This window comes from Rhinopithecus bieti, unplaced genomic scaffold, assembly GCF_001698545.2.
Source record: "Rhinopithecus bieti isolate Rb0 unplaced genomic scaffold, ASM169854v2 scaffold_7045, whole genome shotgun sequence".
NCBI lineage: Eukaryota > Metazoa > Chordata > Mammalia > Primates > Cercopithecidae > Rhinopithecus > Rhinopithecus bieti.
The window spans coordinates 197,221-218,396 of NW_016805305.1; the positions used below are offsets into that span (position 1 = coordinate 197,221).

Consider the following 21,176-nt stretch of genomic DNA (forward strand, 5'->3'; position numbering starts at 1 on the left):
AGCCCAGGGTACGTGAGAGATCAGGATGACCACACCAGGAAGAGGACTTGTTGACACCCTCCTCCATGTCAGAAAACACAGTTCAAAACCTTTAGGGAAGGACTTTTAATGATGGAGTTGGGGATAGATACTTTGACCCAGATGATTTCTAAATCCTCAAAAATCAAATTGATTGGGGAACAGATTATGTCAATCTAAACATGAGTTTACTAGAGAAAAGAAAGTACTGAAACAGCTGTTCAAAAGAATTCTGTAAATAGTAAAAGCCATAGCCCTATATTTGGAGACAGTTCTGGATATGGCATCAATGATGGATAGTCCATTGTATCCAAAAAGCATACATAACATATTTTTCAAAAAGAACAAAAGGGTATGCAGTTAACTCAGAAGAGGAATGTTCCTTACAAAATTTACTATGCTGCACAGGTTGGCCCTGCAGTTAAGAAGAGTGCATTCATTATTCTAGCAGTTTTGAGATACTTTCTCTGACATTGAACCCTTGAACTCCTATTTATTTCTTTCATGTATTAGTGATGACTCCTTTTGTCTAACCTGTGTTTGATTTGTCTTTTATAAATTGGCAACATCATTTCTTCATGATCCCCAGAGGTAACTGATGGTAGCTTAAGTCTTCATTTGTCATATATGAAAAAGTAATGCAGAATTCTGAGTGAGTTTTGAGTAGCTGGAAGAAACAAACAGATGAGCAAAAACGTTTAGGTGTAATATATATTTATTTAAAAATCCAGCATTTCAGGGCAGTCTGAATAGGCCAGGGATTTTACAGTGTGAAATATTTCATGGGCCTTTCAAGGATGAAGGAAATTTGTTTTTAAACACTGACTCGTTTAAAGACATCCCCGAGGTGCAAACTTTTTGCAACACATGTTTCACAGCCCCTCCGGCTCTGAACTTTTTTCACAACATTTGTCTTCCAAAACAATTTCAGCACTGTGGAAACAGAATGTTGAATATTTCAGAGCTGCAAGTCTTGGGGGAAATAGCCTGTCTTTAAGGTTAGATAAATAAGTTTAAACTATTTCTGACATTTTATAGCTGTTGCAACAGAGCAAATGTGTTATTTTGAAAGACCATAAATAGCAGTGGTACAAAGAAATCTGCCTGAATTTCCCGTGGCCTGTTCAGTTCTTTGAAAATGTTTACACGTGTAACGATGCTTCTAGGTGCTGAACAGGCCTGTGGGGTAGGAGAGGGAATTGGAGTTCACTCTGGGACTTACAATGTTTGAGGCACCTGTGGGACATGATGTGCTAATGGGAGATGTCCAGGAGTCTTGAATTCAAGGGAGAGATTAAGATTGGATAGGTAGATGTGGGAGTTTTCGGCATAGGAATTATTATATTTCCCAAAGTAGATGAAATGGCCCCTGGGACGGTGCATAGTGAGAAGGACTTGGTCCTGTACTCTGGTGTGGTCCCATGCTCTTCATTTCAAACTTTGTATTTCTGACATTTTCTTTTGGAATGTAACTTTGTCAGTTTGTTCTGAGAAACTTGTGCTGGCATGGTTGTTTGGCCATCTTGGTTATTTTCATACCTTAGTTTTTAGTCTAGACTTGCATGGTTACAGGGAACAGAGAACTACCTCGAACTGGCTTAAGAAAAAATGGAGAAACTATTGGCTAATAAAACTGAAAAGTCCTGGAGTATAGACAATCTGGACACAATTTTAGACACATCTGGATTCAGGAATTTAAATGATTTAATCAAGGATTCACCCCTTAGCTAGGCACAATCGTGCATACCTATAGTTCCAGCTATTCAGGAGGCTGAGATGGGAGGATCCCTTGAGCCCGGAAGTTTGAGGCTTCCGTATGCTATGATCAAGCCTGTGAATAGCCACTGCACTCCAGCCCAGTGAGACCCCATCACTAAAAAAATAAAAATCCATCTCTCTCTGGCTCTGTTGTTTTTCCGTGTTTTGAGGTGGTTGGTGGGCAAGGGTTGAGAGAAGACCATGTATGTTAGCAGATGATAAGACATCATAAGCAGTTTATTTTTTGTTCTAAGTGAGATGGAAGCCATTAGAGGATTCTAAGCAAAGGAATGTCATGATCTGAGCTACCTTTTAGAAGAAACACTATGGCTACTGTGTTGAAAATAGACTGTAAAAAAATCAGAGAGTAAAAGGAAGGCAAGAGTGGAAATAGGGAGATGAGATAAGAATTCCAGGTGAGCAAAACCATCCCTAAATTCCCTGCCCTGGACTCTACTTTCCTCTCCAGCTATTGTCTCAGTTCCTGATTTCCATTTATAGCAAAGTGCCTCCAGAGTAGCTTATACTTGTTGTCTTCAATTTCATTTCTCTTCATTCTCTCTTGAATCCACTCCAACCAAACATTCTCCATACCATTACCTTCATAGCTATTGTTAGGGTAGGGTCACCAACAGCTTACCATGTAAGTGTGAATTGCTAACTTCAGTGGTCAGGTGTTTGTTTTGTTTTGTTTTGTTTTTGAGACAGATTCTCACTCTGTTGCCCAGGCTGGAGTGCAGTGGTGTGATCTTGGCTCACTGCAACCTCCACCTCCCGGGTTCAAGCGATTCTCCTGCCTCAGCCTCCTGAGAAGCCAGGATTACAGGCACACACCACCACGACCGGCTAAATGGTTTTTGTATTTTTAGTAGAGACAGGGTTTCGCCATGTTGCCCAGGCTGGCCTCAAACTCCTGACCGCAGGTGATCTGCCTGCCTCGGCCTTCCAAACTGCTGAGATTACAGGTGTAAGCCACCACACTAGGCCCTGTGGTGAGTTCTTAGGCCTTACCTTACTTGCTCATTTGACTACAATAGCACTGGACAGTTATTACTCCCTCCTTCTCTGCTTCTAGGAAACCACTCTGTTTTCTACCTACCATAGTATCTGTTCCTTTGTAACTTCCTTTGTGCCACCTCTTTTCTCTGATCTCTAAGTTGAACTACCCCAGGCCTCAGTCCTCAGACGTTTGTTCTTCTCTATGTATACTCTCTCCCTATTGATCCCATACATGCACAAGGACTCAAATATGACATCTATATGCTGGAAACTGTTAAATTTATATTTTCAGCACAGACCTTTTCCCTAAGCTCTAGATTAACATATCCACATGCCTGCTCAGCATCTCTCCGTGGATATGTAATAGTTATTGCAAACCTAACATGTCCAAAACTGCTCTCCTGAGTTCTGCTCCCAAACTCGCTTCTCTCATAGTGTCCCTCATCTCAGTGAATGACAATGCAGTTATTTAATTCGCTTGAGCTACAAATCCTGGAGTCATTTTTGACTTGCTTTCCTCTCTCACACTTCCCCAACCCCATCAAATTTTGTCTGCTCTACCTTCAGAATAGGCCCAGAATCTGATCATTTCTTACCACCTTCATTGCTACTACACTGGTCCAAGTCACCATCATCTCTAGGCTGGATTATTTTGACAGGTTCCTCACTGATCTCCCTGCCTCTGCCCTTGCTGCCTGCAATCAACACAGCCGTCAAAGCAGTCCTTTAGAAACACAAGTCAGCTCATGCCGTTCTTCAAAATCTGTGGAATAGAAACCAAAGCCTTACAATGACCTATCAGGCTGCCTGAGCTCTATGACCTAAGCCCCACCTGCCACTTCTCTGACATTGTCACCTACTGTTCTCTCCCTGGCTCACATCCCTGCAGCCATATGCTCTTTTATTTTCCCCCAAAATTGGAGGAATGTGTCCTGGACCAGTCTGATGAAGCCTGTGGTACTACTTCTGAAATAATATTTTCAAAAGTATAAAACAAAATATGCTGCATTTAAAGAAAACCAATTATAATCAAAATATAGGTATCAAAATATTAATAAGCCAAATATGTGATAGAATAATATATGTACTTCATTATTAATGCATCATATTAAAAATCTAGCATTGGGTACAATAGTTACCATATTTTTTAAGTAGTGTTGGCATAAAAAAATATTTTGAGAGATCTGGTCACACTTGTCATGTGATACGAAAATATCTGTGACTTCCATTGGTGAGAGAATTAAAGACACTGCTACCTTAGTCTGTGACTTACATTCGTAATTGATAGAAGTGCTACATTTCAGCTAGAGTTGATGAAAAGGTCACTGACTCCTGAATCCTATCTATGGATCCGCGTGATGCTCATGGTCCCCAGGTTAAGAACCCTGCTTCAGGGCCAAGGTGCTTGCTGTTCCCTCTGCTGGAAATGCTCTCCCTGGAGATCTCCACACAGCTTGTTTAACCTGGCTGAAGGCCTCTGGTAAACCTTGTTTCAATGTAGAATTGACAACACCACTTACAAGCTTCTTACCGAGGAGGAATAATGAATAAGCCAATGTATTTGAAATTGTTTAGGGTCTTTCACTGTAAGAGGCTTTATGTCTTGAGAAAACCTCACTCACTAATTTGGACTAATTGTAAGAGGCAAGTCTGAATTAATAAACATCCCTGAATTGTAAAATGCTTTCAAGTCTATGAATGGCTTTTAAAAATGTTCAGTCATTTAAGCAAGAATTACTTAGGGCCTTAAAGGAAACCACTTTAATTTATAAATATCGATTTATACTCATGTTAACAATTGTGTATATGTTGTGGAGGCCAGTGAAGTAAGATTTTTTTCTCTTTCTAACTAGTATAACCCTTCTCTAAATTACCATAGATTCCAAAATAATAGTATCTGAGTTTCTGAGGATTTTACCATACAGTCAGCGCTTTATTATCTTTGCTACTTGGGAGAGAGCATTTGCACGAGTAACCAAAAAAGTCACGCTGATGTATCTATCTTTGGGATAGAATAGGGTTTTCTTTTAGTAAATGCATTCCCTAGTTTATTCATTTATGCATTCGACAAACATTCACACATCTAATCTTTGCCAGGCCTGTACTCATGATCTACTGAGGAGAACTGAGATTAATGCAGTAATAATGCTATAAAAGAGAGCGAATAATAAGAGTGAATTAAATAATATATGAAAGAGTAGATGGATGAATGAATGAATTGATCTCACACATATCTTAGAGCTAAAAGGGACCCCAAGAGAAAATTTAACAAGAAGTTAAAGACATGTTTCTGGGCTCTATTATTAACTTTTTAAAAGTTGGGGATAGGTGATGCAGGTAATACATTCAATCAAAAAATAAGACACTATACCATGAAAAGTCTGACTTCTGCTCCCGTTCCCATGCTTTCCCACATCTGCACAATATGTTCCTCCTTGCAGGTATCTTCCCTATTTTTCTCTCCAGTCTACATGAGGTACAGCTTCTGTGCTCCAGTGGCATCCAGTATTTTACCTTTATTGCATGCTCTTATCCTCTTATCTCTTTGTATTGCAGTTGGCTTTTTTGATGCATGGGCCCACTCTAGATTAAGGTCCATGAGGAACTTAGTTCATCATTATATCCTTAGCATTGCCACAGAGTCTCACATAGGATAAGCACTCAAATAAACATTTTTCAAGTGAATGAAATAATGGCAATAGTTGTACTGCATTGCAAAACATAAGATACGTAGCCAAAGCTGTACTCAGAATAAAATTAATAGCTTTAAATGATTTACTTTAAAATAAGCAAATTAAATGTTAAACTCAAAGAATTTTCTTGTAGGCTAGAAATAGAAGGAAATTTGTGTACCAAAAAAAAAAGTATCATGCTTAAGAAAGAAACATTAGTAATATTTCCATTAAAGTTGGAAACAAGACAAATATACCTGCTGTCTTAGACCACTGGGGCTGCTATAAGAAAAATGCTATAGACTGAGTGGCTTATAAACAACAGAAAATTTATTTCTTGCAGTTCTGGAGGATGGGAAGTCCAAGATTAAGCTTTTCATATTGAAGGAGGTCCAAGATCAAGATGGGGGTGGGGAGGGACACAAATATTCAGTCTTACATACCTGCTGTGGTGGTTATTATTCAGCATCATTCTGGAGACACTTACTAATACAATAAGACAAGAAAAAGAAATCAGAAGTATACATATTGGAATGGAAGAGGAAATTGTCATTATGTGCAAATGATATAATTATTTACCTCAAAAAAAAAGAAAATCAATTAGAAAAACTATTCAAAATAATAATAAAGTTCAGTAAGATGACTAGAAACAAGATAAATATGCAGATGTGTATAGCTTTCCTAAGTGTTGGCAATAAACAACTACAAAATGCATTCTTAAAAATCTTGTTTACTGCAACAACAAAAAACTATAATGTGCATAGGAATAAATATATTAAGAAGTGTATAGCATCTACCTATATTGTGGTTAAGAAAGGTTCTGAATCAAATTTTACTGGTATAAATCTCAGATCCAACGTTTAATAGCTGTGACCTTTCAAAAGCTTAAACTTTCTGTATGCATATATGTGTAGAAGAAAATACTAAAAAAGATATATGCACGTGTGATTAGCATCCCTTCTGCTATTTAGGGCCAGCCTAGTTTTTATAACAAAATTTACAACAAATCTCTCAGTGTATTAGTTTTCTATTGCTGCTGTAACAAATTAACACAAACTTAGAGGCTTAAAACAATGTCTTCTCCATTCTCACTAGCCAGAGCACTGCAAGAGGAGAAAATATCCCCCAAAACAGTTGCCCAGAGCAATCTTGGCATCATCTGAAGCTATTCCAGCTCTTAAGAACCAGATGAAGTTAGGTGCAATGGGAGGCTGAGGTGGGGGATCGCTTGAGCACAGGAGTTCGAGACCACCCTGGGGAATATGGTGAAATCTTGTCTTTACAAAAATTACAGAAATTATCTGGGTGTGATGGCTTGTACCTGTAGTCCCAGCTACTTGGAGGCTGAGGAAGAGAGGGTCACTTGAGCCCAGGTGGTTGCAGTGAGCCAAGATTGTACCATTGCATTCTAGCCTGGGTGACAGAGGGAGCCTCCATCTCAAAAAAGAAAAAAAAAAAAAAAAAGAAAGAAAGAAAGAAAAGAAGAAGAACCAAATGAAATTTCTCAATTCCTCTGAATCTTAAATTCCATAGCCCAGCAAAATGCTAAGACTTCTTAAGACCTGGGAGAAGAAGTTCTTTCAATTCCTCATGTTCCCCTCTGTGTCCAGGCTCCTGCAAAGTTGCTTACAGTCCCTGCATCCCACTGCATTGACCCAGAATTGAAACTCAGCACTTACTTTTGCTCCTTGAAGTTATCCTCTTTTACAAAGAATTAATGAACTCTGTTTCCCTGGATGTTATATATTCTTCCTGAGGGAGGAATGTTTCATTGTATATGAACAGCAAACAACTTAAAGACCTCTAGGAGATATTTATGTTTTCCAAAGACTTCCTTGTGACAACCAACCCTTGGGAATTTCTCACTCTGTCTCTGCCTCCACATTCCTCCAGCTTCACCAACTCCTTCGTTCCAACCACACTCCCACTACCCTACCCACCTTCAAAATTCTCTCCCTTCCCAATACAGAGCAATCCCACTCTCCTTGGCTTCCATTCCGTAACTTATATGTGTAAACCAGTCTCATGGTCCGTAGACCAAAGCTCTTTGCTTTAAGAGGATCCTCCACCTGCCATAGAGTATATAGAAATAGAAACAGCCATTTTTCCTATTATATATGATTAAACCCATATGCTGACTTATGGTCAAAACAGTGAATGGTATTTGTCAAGTGGTTCTGTGGCCCTGTTCTTAAAGGAATTGCCTCTGTTATATTTGTCTTTGTTCCAAAGGTGTCCCTCAGCCTAATATAACTTGGTTGAAGAGAGGAGGATCTCTGAGTGGCAACGTTTCCTTGCTTTTCAATGGATCCCTATTGTTGCAGAATGTTTCCCTTGAAAATGAAGGAACCTACGTCTGCACAGCCACCAATGCTCTTGGAAAGGCAGTGGCAACATCTGTACTCCACTTGCTGGGTAAGTGTCAAATTCTTACTGCTCCTTAAGTGCCTCTTATAATATGCACAAAGTAGGCCCCAGTTTTGTTGATTTTGGAATTGAAGGGTGAACAAGATAGACATCAGATGGTTTTAACCGTTGCTACCACTGCCTGCTTAAAAACGAGCACTAAATTCTAACACCCTATTTTACCACCCTGTATCCCCAGCACCTAACACAGATGTTAGTGTTTTGTGTGTGTGTGTGATATTTTTTTTAAATGGAGTCTCGCTCTGTTGCCAGGCTGGAGTGCAGTGGCACAATCTCGGCTCACTGCAGCCTCTGCCTCCTGGGTTCAAGCGATTCTCCTGCCTCAGCCTCCAGAGTAGCTGGGACTACAGGTGTGCACCACCACGCCCAGCTAATTTTTGTATTTTTAGTAGAGATGGGATTTCACCATGTTGGCCAGGATGGTCTCAATATCTTGACCTTGTGATCTGCCTGCCTTGGCCTCCCAAAGTGCTGGGGTTACAGGCGTGAGCCACCGCACCCAGCCAGATGTTAGTGTTAAGTAATGGTTTTATGAAGGAATGAAATCGAACTGTTGGCAGAATTGGTATTAGAGTATAGAATCCATTGCTAAACCAAGAGGAGAAAACATGAAAGAGATTTCTCCATAGCTTTCCTTGTGGGCAGTTAGAGGAGCCCAGAGATATAAAGAGATGGGGGGTGCCAATACAGGGAGTTGGAATAGCTGTCATGCACAAAGCATTTTGATGCACATTAATTCTTGTGATACTTATGATAGCACAGTGTTGTGGGTGGTATTTTTAAATCTCATTATATTTATGAGGAACCTTGGGATCATAAAGATTATGTTTGGACTAATGCCCAAATATGTAGTCTGCTCTTTTGGTGCTCTTCCTGCTACCCTTCATGGACTCTTAGTACTGACAAAGGCAGTGGTGTGCCACCATGTGGCTCTTTCCAAAAAGCCTCTGTGATCTTCGAAAATCTTGGAGTGGAAGAGTTGTGACAGATTGGCTAGGCTAACCCTGTCTGGTTCTTGAATGATTTCTCCATGCTCCCTGAGAAACCCCAGCCTTGTTTCTTTCTTCTGCCCATTTCCACTCATGAATCTGCATGCTTGTCTCACTCTTACCTGGCATACCTCTTCTTGCAGGAATCCCCTCAAACCAAGCAGCTCATGACTTTGGTAACTTGATGGAGGGATCAAATCACAGCATTCCTCCACCATCCTCTGCTCTTATGTGCAAGCTTCACAACCTTCCTAAAAGCCCATACTCCTCACCATGCAAGCCTAGGGAACAATGCCTATTCTCTTGCTCCCAGCATTCCTCTTAGAGAGGCAAAGCTCTATCCAACCAATCTGCTTCCTCCAGTCTCTTTTGGAATTCTGTTGAATACATTTTTTTCATCTTGCAATTTAGGCTAGAAACCCTGGAAACATGCAGAGATGCCACATGCTAGCACAGTGAGTAACTATAACTAAACTCCTATAACACCCCACACATCCATACTCACACACACCTTCCAGACCTGTGATCATGAGCACAGTATTATTATAGAGGACTCATTTCCTAGCAGCTGTCTTTAAGAACACCCAAGCTGGACCAATAATTAGACAATGCCTAACTGGTAAAAAGTGCTACTTTTTTTTCTTCTCAGAACGAAGATGGCCAGAGAGTAAAATCGTATTTCCCCAAGGACATAAGAAGTACGTTCTCCAGGCAACCAACACTAGAACCAACAGCAATGACCCAACAGGAGAACCCCTGCCTCAAGGTCTGGGATTTTGACCTTTTCAGATTTGCTATGTGTGAGGCATGTGTAAGGAAAAGGATTTAGCTAAAAGACCATCTGTGTTTTTCACTTTGCAATATGTAAAATTATTTCTAGGCAATTGGCCAGCCTTTCTCTTGACCCTCAGTCTTCGGTGGTTCAACTTATTCTTTCCATATTGAAACACTTTTTAGAAAAATCCACTCCTGAGGAAGCCCACAGAGCTCGTATCTCAAATGTGCACCATTATTTGTGATAATATAGATATTGATTTCCAGTTTCAACACTATTGCCAATTTGGTAAATATTAATAGATATTAATAGTCTGCTGTGAGTATTGGAATTGATTTTTTCATTGTTCTTTTTTCAAGACATAGTTTTCCATACACACCAACTTTGTTATGCATCAGTGCTTAAGCAGGATAACCTAATCTAAGTATTACAAGCTTGTAAAACTCTGCAGAAGGCCAAGGGATCAAGGTAGAGTTAAGAAAATCAGAAATGCTGGAATCACAGGAAGCCATTACTGATCATCTCAGCTCCTTGTAGCTCAAATATGGGGAAATCGCAGGACACAAAGAAACTCCTTTTTCTTTTTTTTTTTTTGAGATGGAGTCTTGCTCTGTCACCCAGGCTAGAGTCCAGTGGTGCGATCTCGGCTCACTGCAAGCTCCGCCTCCTGGGTTCACGCCATTCTCCTGCCTCAGCCTCGGGAGTAGCTGGGACTATAGGCACCTGCCACCACACCCAGCTAATTTTTTGTATTTTTAGTGAAAACAGGATTTCACGGTGTTAGCCAGGATGATCTCAATCTCCTGACCTCGTGATCCGCCTGCCTCAGCCTCCCAAAGTGCTAGGATTATAGGTGTGAGCCACTGCGCCTGGCCACAAAGAAACTCCTTTTAAACCTCATGTTGTACTCTGTCTATTATACAGGAACAATAATGGCCATGTCATTTTCACCTTTTAAATCTTGAGCAGTGCCTCTCATTTGCATAGTGTATAATACAGAATGTAACTACAGGTAGGGATTTTAAGACATGTAGTTTCTAGGCTTTCACCTCCTGAGATGCAAGAGAGAGCACAGAAGGGGAAAATAGTGTTGAGCTGCCAGTCAGCAATCCATCACGTTACTTATGACATCATTCTCTTATGGTATTTGTATATTTCTTCTCCTCTTTTAGACATAATACTAACATTGTTGTATACCCAAATATCCATTCATTGGACTTTCAACAAATATTTTCCCAGTGCTTACTCTTCCCAGGTCTGGGGATGCAGAGATGACCTCCTCCTTGAGAAGCTCACAGTCTGAAGAGGGAGGCAGTCATGTAAACAGATACTGTAAAGCACTGTGACAGGTTCCATAATATAAAGATGACTAAAGTACAATGGTAGCACTGAGGAAGGGGCCCTACTTCTCTCTAGAGAAGACAACTGAATTTTCATGTAGGTCATGATGTTTGTTCTGGGAAGAGGAAGGAGGAAATTCCAGTCAGAGAAACCATGGTGTGTTGCATGTGGCATGGACATGAAGATCAAAAGAACTGCCTAAAATAAATTAATGAAAAACAAAAAGGATATGTGTGAGGCTGAAGCTATTGGTGAAGGTGAAGCCTTTGGAATAGTCAAACTCTTGGTTTATTGGGACTACCTGCATTGTTCTGCCACCTCCTACACGCACAGACACAAACACATGCCCAAATATACAGCCACACACATACACATTGTGGAATGTCCCAGCCCTTCAAAGGATCCTAAGCTTAGCATTTCAGAGACTCCTTTATTAATTTAACGAATATTGGTTGCATGGCTAATATTTCACATACCCTGTCCTAGTGTTGAACAGGGTAGTGTTTGTGGTCTTGACATTCCAGTAGGAGAGATGCACAAGAAACCAGTAAACAAATAAATATTTAAGATATTTCTCAGTGGTAAGGGCTATGAGATACACAGTGATGGGAGGAAGCCACTTTAGTGAAGACAATCAGGATGGGCCTTCTAAGAGGTTATATTTGAGCCCACGCCTAAAGGATGAGGTGAAACCCTTTGTGCAGAAAAATAAGAAAGAAGCAAAGACCATAAAATTGGAATAAGGTTAATGTGGCCTCAGAATGGCAATAAGATTCATGTGACTAGGGTACAGTTGAGGGAGAGGGAGAGGGATATGAGATGAGGTTGGAGAGTGGCTGAGGACCAAATCGTTCAGAGCTTTGAGGTCCAAGGTAAAGACTCAAGAGTTTACTCCTAAACCATGGGAGGTCATTGAGGAGTCTTATATGGGAGTGATATGGCATGATCTGCTTTTCAAATGCATTTGTGTCAAAAAGCACTAAGTAGAAAACAAAAAAAAAATTATCAAATTGGACTGACTACATCAAAATTTTAAAGATCTGCTTATCAAAGACACCAGTAAGAATAATGAATACATAAACCATAGACTGGGAAAAATATTGGCGGAACATATGTCTGAAAAACTTATATCTAGAATATATAAAGAACTTCTACAAGTTAACAGTGAATATCCCTCACCCCCACCCCCTACACACACACACACAGGGGGCAACAGGCTTGAACAGACACTTCACAAAAGTTGATATATAGATGGCATCAGGGAAATGGAAATTAAAACCTCAGTGACATACAATTTCATACCCAGCAGAGTAGCTAAAAACAAAAAGACTGACAATGCCAAATTAATTGGGAAGAATGTGAAGCAAATGAAACTCTCATGCATTGCTTAGTGTGTAAAATGCTTAGACCACCTTGGAAGACTATTCAGCAGCTCCTAAAAAAGTTAAGCACGCACCTACCCTCAACCTAGCAGTTTCACTCACAGGTATTTACCTGAAAAAAAAAAGTGTTCACAAAAAGCTTTGTTCAAGAATGTTCAACTTATTGATAATAGTCATTGACAGGAGAATAGATTAAAAATTATGATATATTTATACAATGGGAACATTATTCAGCAATAGAAGAAAATGAAATGAACTACTGACATGCACAATGATATGAGTGAGTCTCAAAAACATTATGCTAAGCAATGTAAGAAACCAAAGGCTGGGCGTGGTGGCTCACACCTGTAATCCCAGCACTTTGGGAGGTCGAAGTGGGTGGGTCACGAGGTCAGGGATTTGAGACCATCCTGGCCAACATGATGAAACCCTATCTCTACTGAAAATACAAAAATTAGCTGGGTGCAGTGGTGCATACCTGTAATCCCAGCTTCTCAGGAGGCTGAGGCAGGAGAATCGCTTGAACCTGGGGAGGCAGAGGCTGCACTGAGCCGAGATCACGGCACTGCACTCCAGCCTGGGCGACAGAGTGAGACTCCATCTCAAAAATCAAAAAGAAAAAAAAAAACCCAAATACACAAGAGTACATATTATATGAAGTTCAAGAGTAAGTCAAACTAATGTATAGATAGAGATGGACGAGTTGCTGCCTAAGAGGGGAGAGCAATTGATTGGAAAGAGGCAAGAGGGGGATGATAAAAATATTACATACCTTGCTTTGGATCATGGTTATGTAAGTGCTTACAATTGTGAAACCTTGTAAAACTGCACACCTAAGATCTGATCACTTTATTGTATATGAATTATACTTCAATAAAAAAAACACACATTTTAAAAGAAATGCACATGTCCTGCCTTGAACTGCCAAGGTATCTTTGTGAAATGTGGCATAACAGTCAGACATACTTGGGATCCAGTCTAGCTAACAGGTGACAGACCTTGGGCAAGTTACTTCGTTTCATTCAGTTTCTGCCTCTGCAAATAAAAATATCAACTTCACAAGATGATCTTGAAAATTAAATGAAAAATTGATTATAAAGTGTCTTACTCAGTACCTGTCACCTGGGAGGTTCTCAGTAAACATATCTACTTTGAAAAAATTATTCTTAAATAAACTGTAATCCTGAGTGTCCAACTAAAATATATTTTACATTTTGCTTTGCAAATGTTGCCATGTGCAATTTAGAACGAACTTCAAAAATTAGAAGGAAAAACTTGAAAACAAGTGAAAGAAATCACTCTGCTATGTGAGAGAGCCTGTGGACACAGCTGGTAGCTATCAATTACTTGCAGTTATTACAGTGAAATCTGGCACCTTCTGTGATCACACACAAATCCATCATCATCATGTCCTACCTCATCTTTTGCTGAGTGTCAGCAGGGAAGGGAAAGGCTGTTTGGAATAGGGACTAAAATTTTTAAAAAGCTGGGATTACTGGAGGTGGTCAGCTTCTACTCTTATAAAGGAAACTCCTATGTTTATCTCTTCAGATGTCTCTGTGACAAATTATTTATGCAGTTACAGGATCAATCTGAAGTTTAGATTAAGCATTAATGGAAAAATAAGAACAGAACTCAAATGCATCTTTAACCTTACTGCTTAATCCATAGTCCCTGTTCCTCCTGCTAAATCATCTTTCGTTTCTCTGCCTGATCCACTTTTGAGAAATTGTACCCATTAGGGCATCCCCTAGAGAGGCCCTCCTCTCTTGTCCGGTTGGCTGTGGTTAGAGAATGCTGAGGAGGCAGCCCACTGCTGAGAGTGCCTTCTCTCTCTCTGGGATTTTTCTGGCAGACCCAGCTGGCCGATGATAGTCCCACTCCAGGCTGTGATCCAAGGACCCCATTCTGGCCACCATTCTCACCAGTTATTACAGTAAATTAGTTGAGGGAAAATAAGATTTAGAGGACTCCCTTGCACTATGAGATGGCTTTCTCTCCTTATGCTACTTAAAGAACCAGACTTAAAGAGCTGAAAAACATGTCATGGTGGTTTTTGGCCGTGTCCTCTCCAGCTCATCATCATTTCCCTTTTGGGGCTGTCATGATATTTTGTTTTCTTTCTGCAGAACCTTTTTGGGAGCCTGGTAACTGGTCACATTGTTCTGCCACCTGTGGTCATTTGGGAGCCCGTATTCAGAGACCCCAGTGTGTGATGGCCAATGGGCAGGAAGTGAGTGAGGCCTTGTGTGATCACCTCCAGAAGCCACTGGCTGGGTTTCAGCCCTGTAACATCTGGGACTGCCCAGCGAGGTAAGTGAAGTCACTCTTCGTATCTCACCAACACCAAGTTTTTGTTTGTTTTGAAAGGTGCAGTAATTTGGATATAATAATTCAATAGTTAAGAATTTTTTTTATCACTTACTGTATACTAGGCATCCTGCTAAGTGCTTTACATGGATCACAATGGCCTGGGAGGTAGATGTTGTTAATTTCCTGTTTCATAGATGGGGAAACTCCCCTAGGCCATACAGTTATTAGGACCAGAATTCAAACTGAGATAGTCTGAGTTTAGAGTCCCTGCTCTCAATCACTACCCAAATCTGCTTCCTGCACACACAGTCCTATCAGTTCCTTAAGACTTTAGTGAGGCTAATTTCTTGGGTTTACTTAGGTGATAATTCAGTGGGCCAGAATCACCAGAGGCACTAGTTGAAAACACAGTTCTCTAGATGTGACTTCTGGAGGTGAAACCGTTAATAAGCTTTCTAAGCAATAGATGATACAAATTAGTAATTTTTAAATATACAAAATCCAATGCATGGTCTCCAGCAAACATACTCTATCCCCAGTATTTCAGATCTTTATGACTACATCCTAGACTCCCCTCTTTTTCTCACTTCCATCCATTCTTATCCATTTCCACTGTTACCACTAAAGTCCAAGCCATCATTGTTTCTTACATGGACTACTCCAGGAGTCTCCTGGTTCTCATCTCCCTCCCTGGAGTACTCTGTCCACTCTCTAAGAATACAGATATTTGAAACAAATTCATCATGATGGTTCTCTACTTACAACCCTTCACATTTCTCTTAGGACAAATGCCAAAATTCCCAGCACTGGGGTTGTGACTATCTTTTACATCTTTTTATCTCATGTTTGAAATAGTGCCTAGCAATAGTAGGTGCTCAGTAGATATTTGCTGACTGACTGAGTAAATGAGTGGAGGAATTGAACTCCCTTCATATTTGGGCCTTGGGCTCTCTCTTTTATCACTTGTCTCTCCCACACTGGTTATTTGATCTCCTTCCATGCTGGTCTTTTTTTTTTTTTGTCCCTTAGATGTGCTATTCTGTTTCCTGACTCAGAGCCTTTGTACATACTGCTCCCTCTGCCTAGGACGCTGTCCCCTCTCTCTTCACTTAATCATTTCTGTTCATCTATATATACCTCAATACATGTTCAGGGAAACCATCCCTGACCTTAGCCCTCCAAAGTAAATCAGCCTTATGCTATGTGATTTTTATACTTCCTTATCATTCTTCATAATTCTTGTCACAGTTGTCTGACTTGCTGTCCCACTAGACCGTAAATTCTATGGGGAGTAAATCCACAGATGTTTTGCTCAACAATTTATTCCTAGCACTTGGAACAATGTCTGCTCCATCATATATTCCCTGTAAATATCAATGAAATCAATCAATGAATGATTACAAGACCCTAGCAGATAGTTGACCAAATAGTACCAAAATCCACAGTAAAAAAAATTAACAAACAAAGAAGCATTTGTTAAGTACAAACCAGTGAGGAAGATACTATCATTTTACTGAGAGAAACTGGAGGAATGTTTAATATTATACAGCTCACTGCCCTTGGGCAGATATCCACACTAGATCCAGTCACCTGTGCCTTGGAGGAGACTGGGAGGCAGGGTCACAGTGTAAAGCAAAATGGGTGCCTTGGGACATATTCTTAGGAGGGTTATCAATATTGCAGGTACCCTAACTGATAGGTCTTCCAGTACTCTTTGTAATTCTCAAAAGGAAGATCTCATGCTAAGGTCATCCCTCAGAAAGCAGCAAACTCATGCTTCAGTAACTTGGAGTAACCTGATTGAGAAAGCTGTTTTATGGCATTTCTTGATTTTCAAAACATGGAGAGAATCCACATTGGGAAGTTTGTCAGCAGTCTGGTTTCTCAAATATTCTAAAGTCTTTGCACACTCCTAGAATAAACAGTTGCACACTTTCATACCTAGAAGAGACCATAGAGATCATCTAATCCCAGATCCCTCTACAGCAAGGCTCCTCAACACTTCCGTGCCCTGGCTCCCTCTGGTGGTCTGCAGAAGCCTGTGGATACCCTCCTCAGCCTTCCAAAGTGCTGGGATTATAGGCGTGAGCCACCGCGCCCGGCGATATATCAGATCTTTAAAAATATTTCAGTGGCCGGGCGCAGTGGCTCACGCCTGTAATCTCAGCACTTTGGGAGGCCGAGGCAGGCAGATCACGAGGTCAGGAGATCGAGACCATACTGGCTAACATGGTGAAACCCCGTCTCTACTAAAAATACAGAAAAGAAAATCGGCCGGGCGAGGCGGCGGGCGCCTGTAGTCCCAGCTACTCGGGAGGCTGAAGCAGGAGAATGGTGTAAACCCGGGAGGCAGAGGTTACAGTGAGCCGAGATCGCGTCACTGCACTCCAGCCTGGGCGACAGAGTGAGACTCCATCTCAAACAAACAAACAAAAAATATCTGATATAGATTTGCTTCTCTATTAACACAAAAAATAACAAGATATAGTTGTGCTTTAATTTTAATATGGTGATGAGTATAAATTGTATTTTGAGATACCTGTCATAATTGTAATGTGTAAATATCTATGATTTCTAATGGTAACAAAATCACAGATACTATTAATGCTACTGTACTTGTGGCCTATGTTTCTATAATTGAAGGAAATATTAAATTTCAATTAGAGCTTAGTGACAATAAAGATGTATTTCTTTTTCCATCCAAGTATGTGGTTTCCTTGGATAACCATGGACATCGGGTAGAAACCCCTGCTCTGCAGTCTCCCAACAACATCTTTGTGCCAACAGACAAAGCACTCAATATCTCAAAGGTGTCCAGCTCCAAGTTCAGTCTCCTATAATCATTAAAGCATGAACTTTAGAGTCAGATAAATCTAGAATTCAATCCCAGCTCTGCTGGCAGGTTAGTCATGTGGTTGTAGCTAAGTTATTCAATTCAGTGGACATCAGTTTCTTTTCTACAAGAATGAGAATAACATGAGAATTATACAAGCTAACATGTAAGTATCTTGCAGGGTGAATAATACTTGGATGCTGGAAATATTTTTTTTCATTTTAGTTTCAGTGAATTGAACTCCACATTTTTGAAATTTCCTTCTAAATTTGCCCCAGCTTTACAACCTCTAGGGCCACACAAGTAACAGCTCTTCATAAACCTGAAGACAGCTGTACCCCATTCCTAGAGTACAGCTCATAGTCATCTCTATGTGATGACACTGTTGCCCCCGAGTTAAAGAAGGTCTGAGAAACAGGCTGGGAGTCATCTATGCTGCTTCCCGTTCCCATACAGACATGTGAGAGCCTAAGACAGCCATGGTGTTGGGATCAGCTTTTTCCTTTGATGAGACACCCCTCTAAGGTCTGGCATACCAGTCTTTACTAAAGTCCTGTAGTTTTTATTCCTAGGTGGTTCACAAGCATGTGGTCACAGTGCTCTGTGTCTTGCGGTGAAGGATACCACAGTCGGCAGGTGATGTGCAAGCAGACAAAAGCCAATGGAACTGTGCAGGTGGTGTCTCCAAGAGCGTGTGCCCCTAAAGACAGGCCTCTGGGAAGAAAACCATGTTTTGGTCATCCGTGTGTTCAGTGGGAACCAGGGAACCAGGTAAAGCTAACACATCTAGTATGTGGATAGCACTATCTGGTATAATCACCTTGTTTCCAATAAACTACTTTTGGGGCAGGGGGGCAGGAATCTGATCGGTCTCTGAAATAAATGTATGTCTTTGACCTCAAGGTTTATGTTTAGAAATCATAGTATCTCTGTCTTCCAGTACAAAAGTGAACCAAGTTTGGGTTCTTTGAATGCAATGATGCCATAACAGAAGCTCTAAGGTGTAGACCAGTTTAGGGCAGTAAGAATAAAAGCAGCCTTCAGGAAAATGAGAAAGGGAACATTAGTGGGATCTGCACAAAAGTCTCAGAATCTTCATCCCAAATGCCACCTTTAATAATGTTATAATAAAAATACTTAGGAAAATGTTTAATGTGTAGGAACCTATAAATAAAAATGTAACACATTATTGAAACACATAAAAGTTGAACAAGTAAAAAACTTATTATACTCCTGAATGGAAAATCTCAGTACTACGAAGATGTCGATTTCTTTAAATGAATTTATGCATGTAATACAATTCCAATTAACATCACAGTAGAACTTTTTTGTGAAATTAAAGATAATTCTGACATTCACATGGGAGATAATATGACAATAAAGACAATAAATTTTTATTTTAAAAAAGTTTTGGAGGTATAGAGAGACTTTCCTCATCCTATGTCAGAGCATGATGCAAAACTCTCATAAGTAAAATAGTACAGCAGAAGAGACACAGTTTATGTGCAGAAGAGACACAGTTTATGTTGTATAATCAGAGCACAGAAACGGACCAGATGGACTTTAACATTTAAAGGCAGTTAATCATAGGAGGAAACATTGTTTTAAAAATAGAAGATACAAAACTACAAAATACTTTTCAAAGAAACTAAAGAAGATCTAAATAAATGAAACGCTGTAAGACTTATTATTACTAGTAACACAATGCTCCTGAAATTTATCTACAAATTCAATGTGATTTCTATCAAAATTTCATCTGGTTTCTTCACAGAAGTTGACAAACTGATCCTAAAATTCATGTGGAAATAGAAGAGACTGAATAACCAAAACAAATTTGAAAAGGAACAAAGTTGCAGGAATCAGACTTCCTGATTTCAAAACTTACCAAAAAGCTACAGTAATCAAGATAGTATGGTACTGACATAGGATGGACATATAGATCAATGAAATTGAGTCCAGAGATAAACCCATATATATATATATGTTTATATCAATATATATGTGTGTATATATATATAAATTGATTTTCTGTAAGGTTGAGAAACCATTTAATGGGGGAAGAATAGTCTTTTAAACAAGAATGCAGAACAACTTCCAAAAAAGGAAGTTGGACCCTTTACACCACATACAAAAAAAAACTTAAAATGAATCAGAGAGCTAAATTTAAGAGCTCAAACTATAAAACTATTGGAAGAAAACATAGGTGTAAATCTTAGATATAACAACAAAAGCATAAGCAACAAAAACAAAAATAGATAAATTGGACTGCATCAAAATTAAAAACTTTTGTGCTGCAAAGGACACCATCAAGAAAGTAAACAGACAACCCATAGAATGGGAAAAAATGATTAAAACTGTATATCAAAAGGAGCTTATCTCTAAAATATGTAAAGAATACTTAACAACTCAATAATAAAAACACAAACTATCAGCAAGATATACAAATGGCCAATAAGGACACGAAGAGATGCTTTCCATTAATCATTAAAAAATGCAAATCAAAACCACAATAAGATACAATTTTAGGCTCACTGGGATGGCATTAGTCAAAAAGAGATAGTGACAAATGTCGGTGAGGATGTGGAGAAATTGGAAGCTTCATGCTGCTGATGGGAATGTAAAATGGTACAGACACTTTGGAAAACACCCTGGCAGTTCCTCAAAATGTTAGATTAGATCTACTATGTGACCCAGAAATTCCACCCCTACATATGTATCCGAAAGAAATGAAACATTCAGGATCTATATCCTAGGGCAAAAAAATACAAATAAGAAATGGAACATATGTCCACACAAAAACTTGTACATGAATATTTGTTGAAGAATTAATAATAACCACAATGTCATTAAGTGGAAACAGCCCAAATAACATTACCCCATAACAATAAAAAAAAAAGGAAACAATTGGTGAAGTGATAAGCTGTGGTACGCTTGCACAATTGAATATTTGACTATCAAAAGGAATGAAGAACTGATATATGCTACAATAGGGCTAAACCTTGAAAACATTATGGTAATTGAAGGAAGACAGATGCAAAGGACTACTCTGCATGGTACCATTTATACAAAGTGTCCAGAACAGGGAAACTTATAGAGACAAAAAGTAGACTAATGGTTGCTGAGGCCTGGGAAAAGAGGCAATCAGAGGAATTAGGAGTGACTGTTAAAGGTATGAGGTTTCTTTTGGGGATGATGATCATGTTCTGAAACTGATTATGGTAAACGTTATACAACTCTAAATTCCATTAACATTCGATGGCAAATTGCATGGCTTGTAAATTGTATCTCAATAAAGTGGTTAGCCAAAAAAAGAAAAAAGGCAGTATAAGAGAAATTGGCTAGCTAATGTAAGAAAAATAAGTAAAATCAGAGCACAGACTCAGAACATACACCCAAAATGATTCTAACTATGATTAGAGAAGCTAAGTGTATAAGTAAGTAATGCAAGTTCTGAGCACAGCTCAGAACAATTACCACAAAATAAATTCTAACTTGAATAAAGAGCTAAGTGTATAAGTAAGTAAATGCAAGTAGGAACTATCATGACAGGAAAGACCTTTTAAGCATAAAAGAAATTATAAGGACAAATTAATAGGTATTATTGTAAATAAGTAAAAATTGTAAGAACTGAATGTCAAAATTTTAATTTTTTCCTGTAATTGAACTCAC

General features: G+C 39.4%; 1 protein-coding gene across 1 annotated transcript in view; it reads left to right on the forward strand.

Annotated features, from left to right (window-relative positions):
- The window catches only part of ADAMTSL3 (ADAMTS like 3), a 224,014-nt gene that overhangs the window by 193,601 nt on the left and 9,237 nt on the right, over positions 1–21,176 (forward strand). Inside the window, exons 19-22 of the mRNA XM_017872132.1 lie at positions 7,680–7,862; positions 9,513–9,629; positions 14,491–14,674; positions 18,080–18,278. Of these exons, the coding sequence (XP_017727621.1) occupies positions 7,680–7,862; positions 9,513–9,629; positions 14,491–14,674; positions 18,080–18,278 (683 nt within the window). The remainder of the gene's footprint in view (positions 1–7,679; positions 7,863–9,512; positions 9,630–14,490; positions 14,675–18,079; positions 18,279–21,176) is intronic.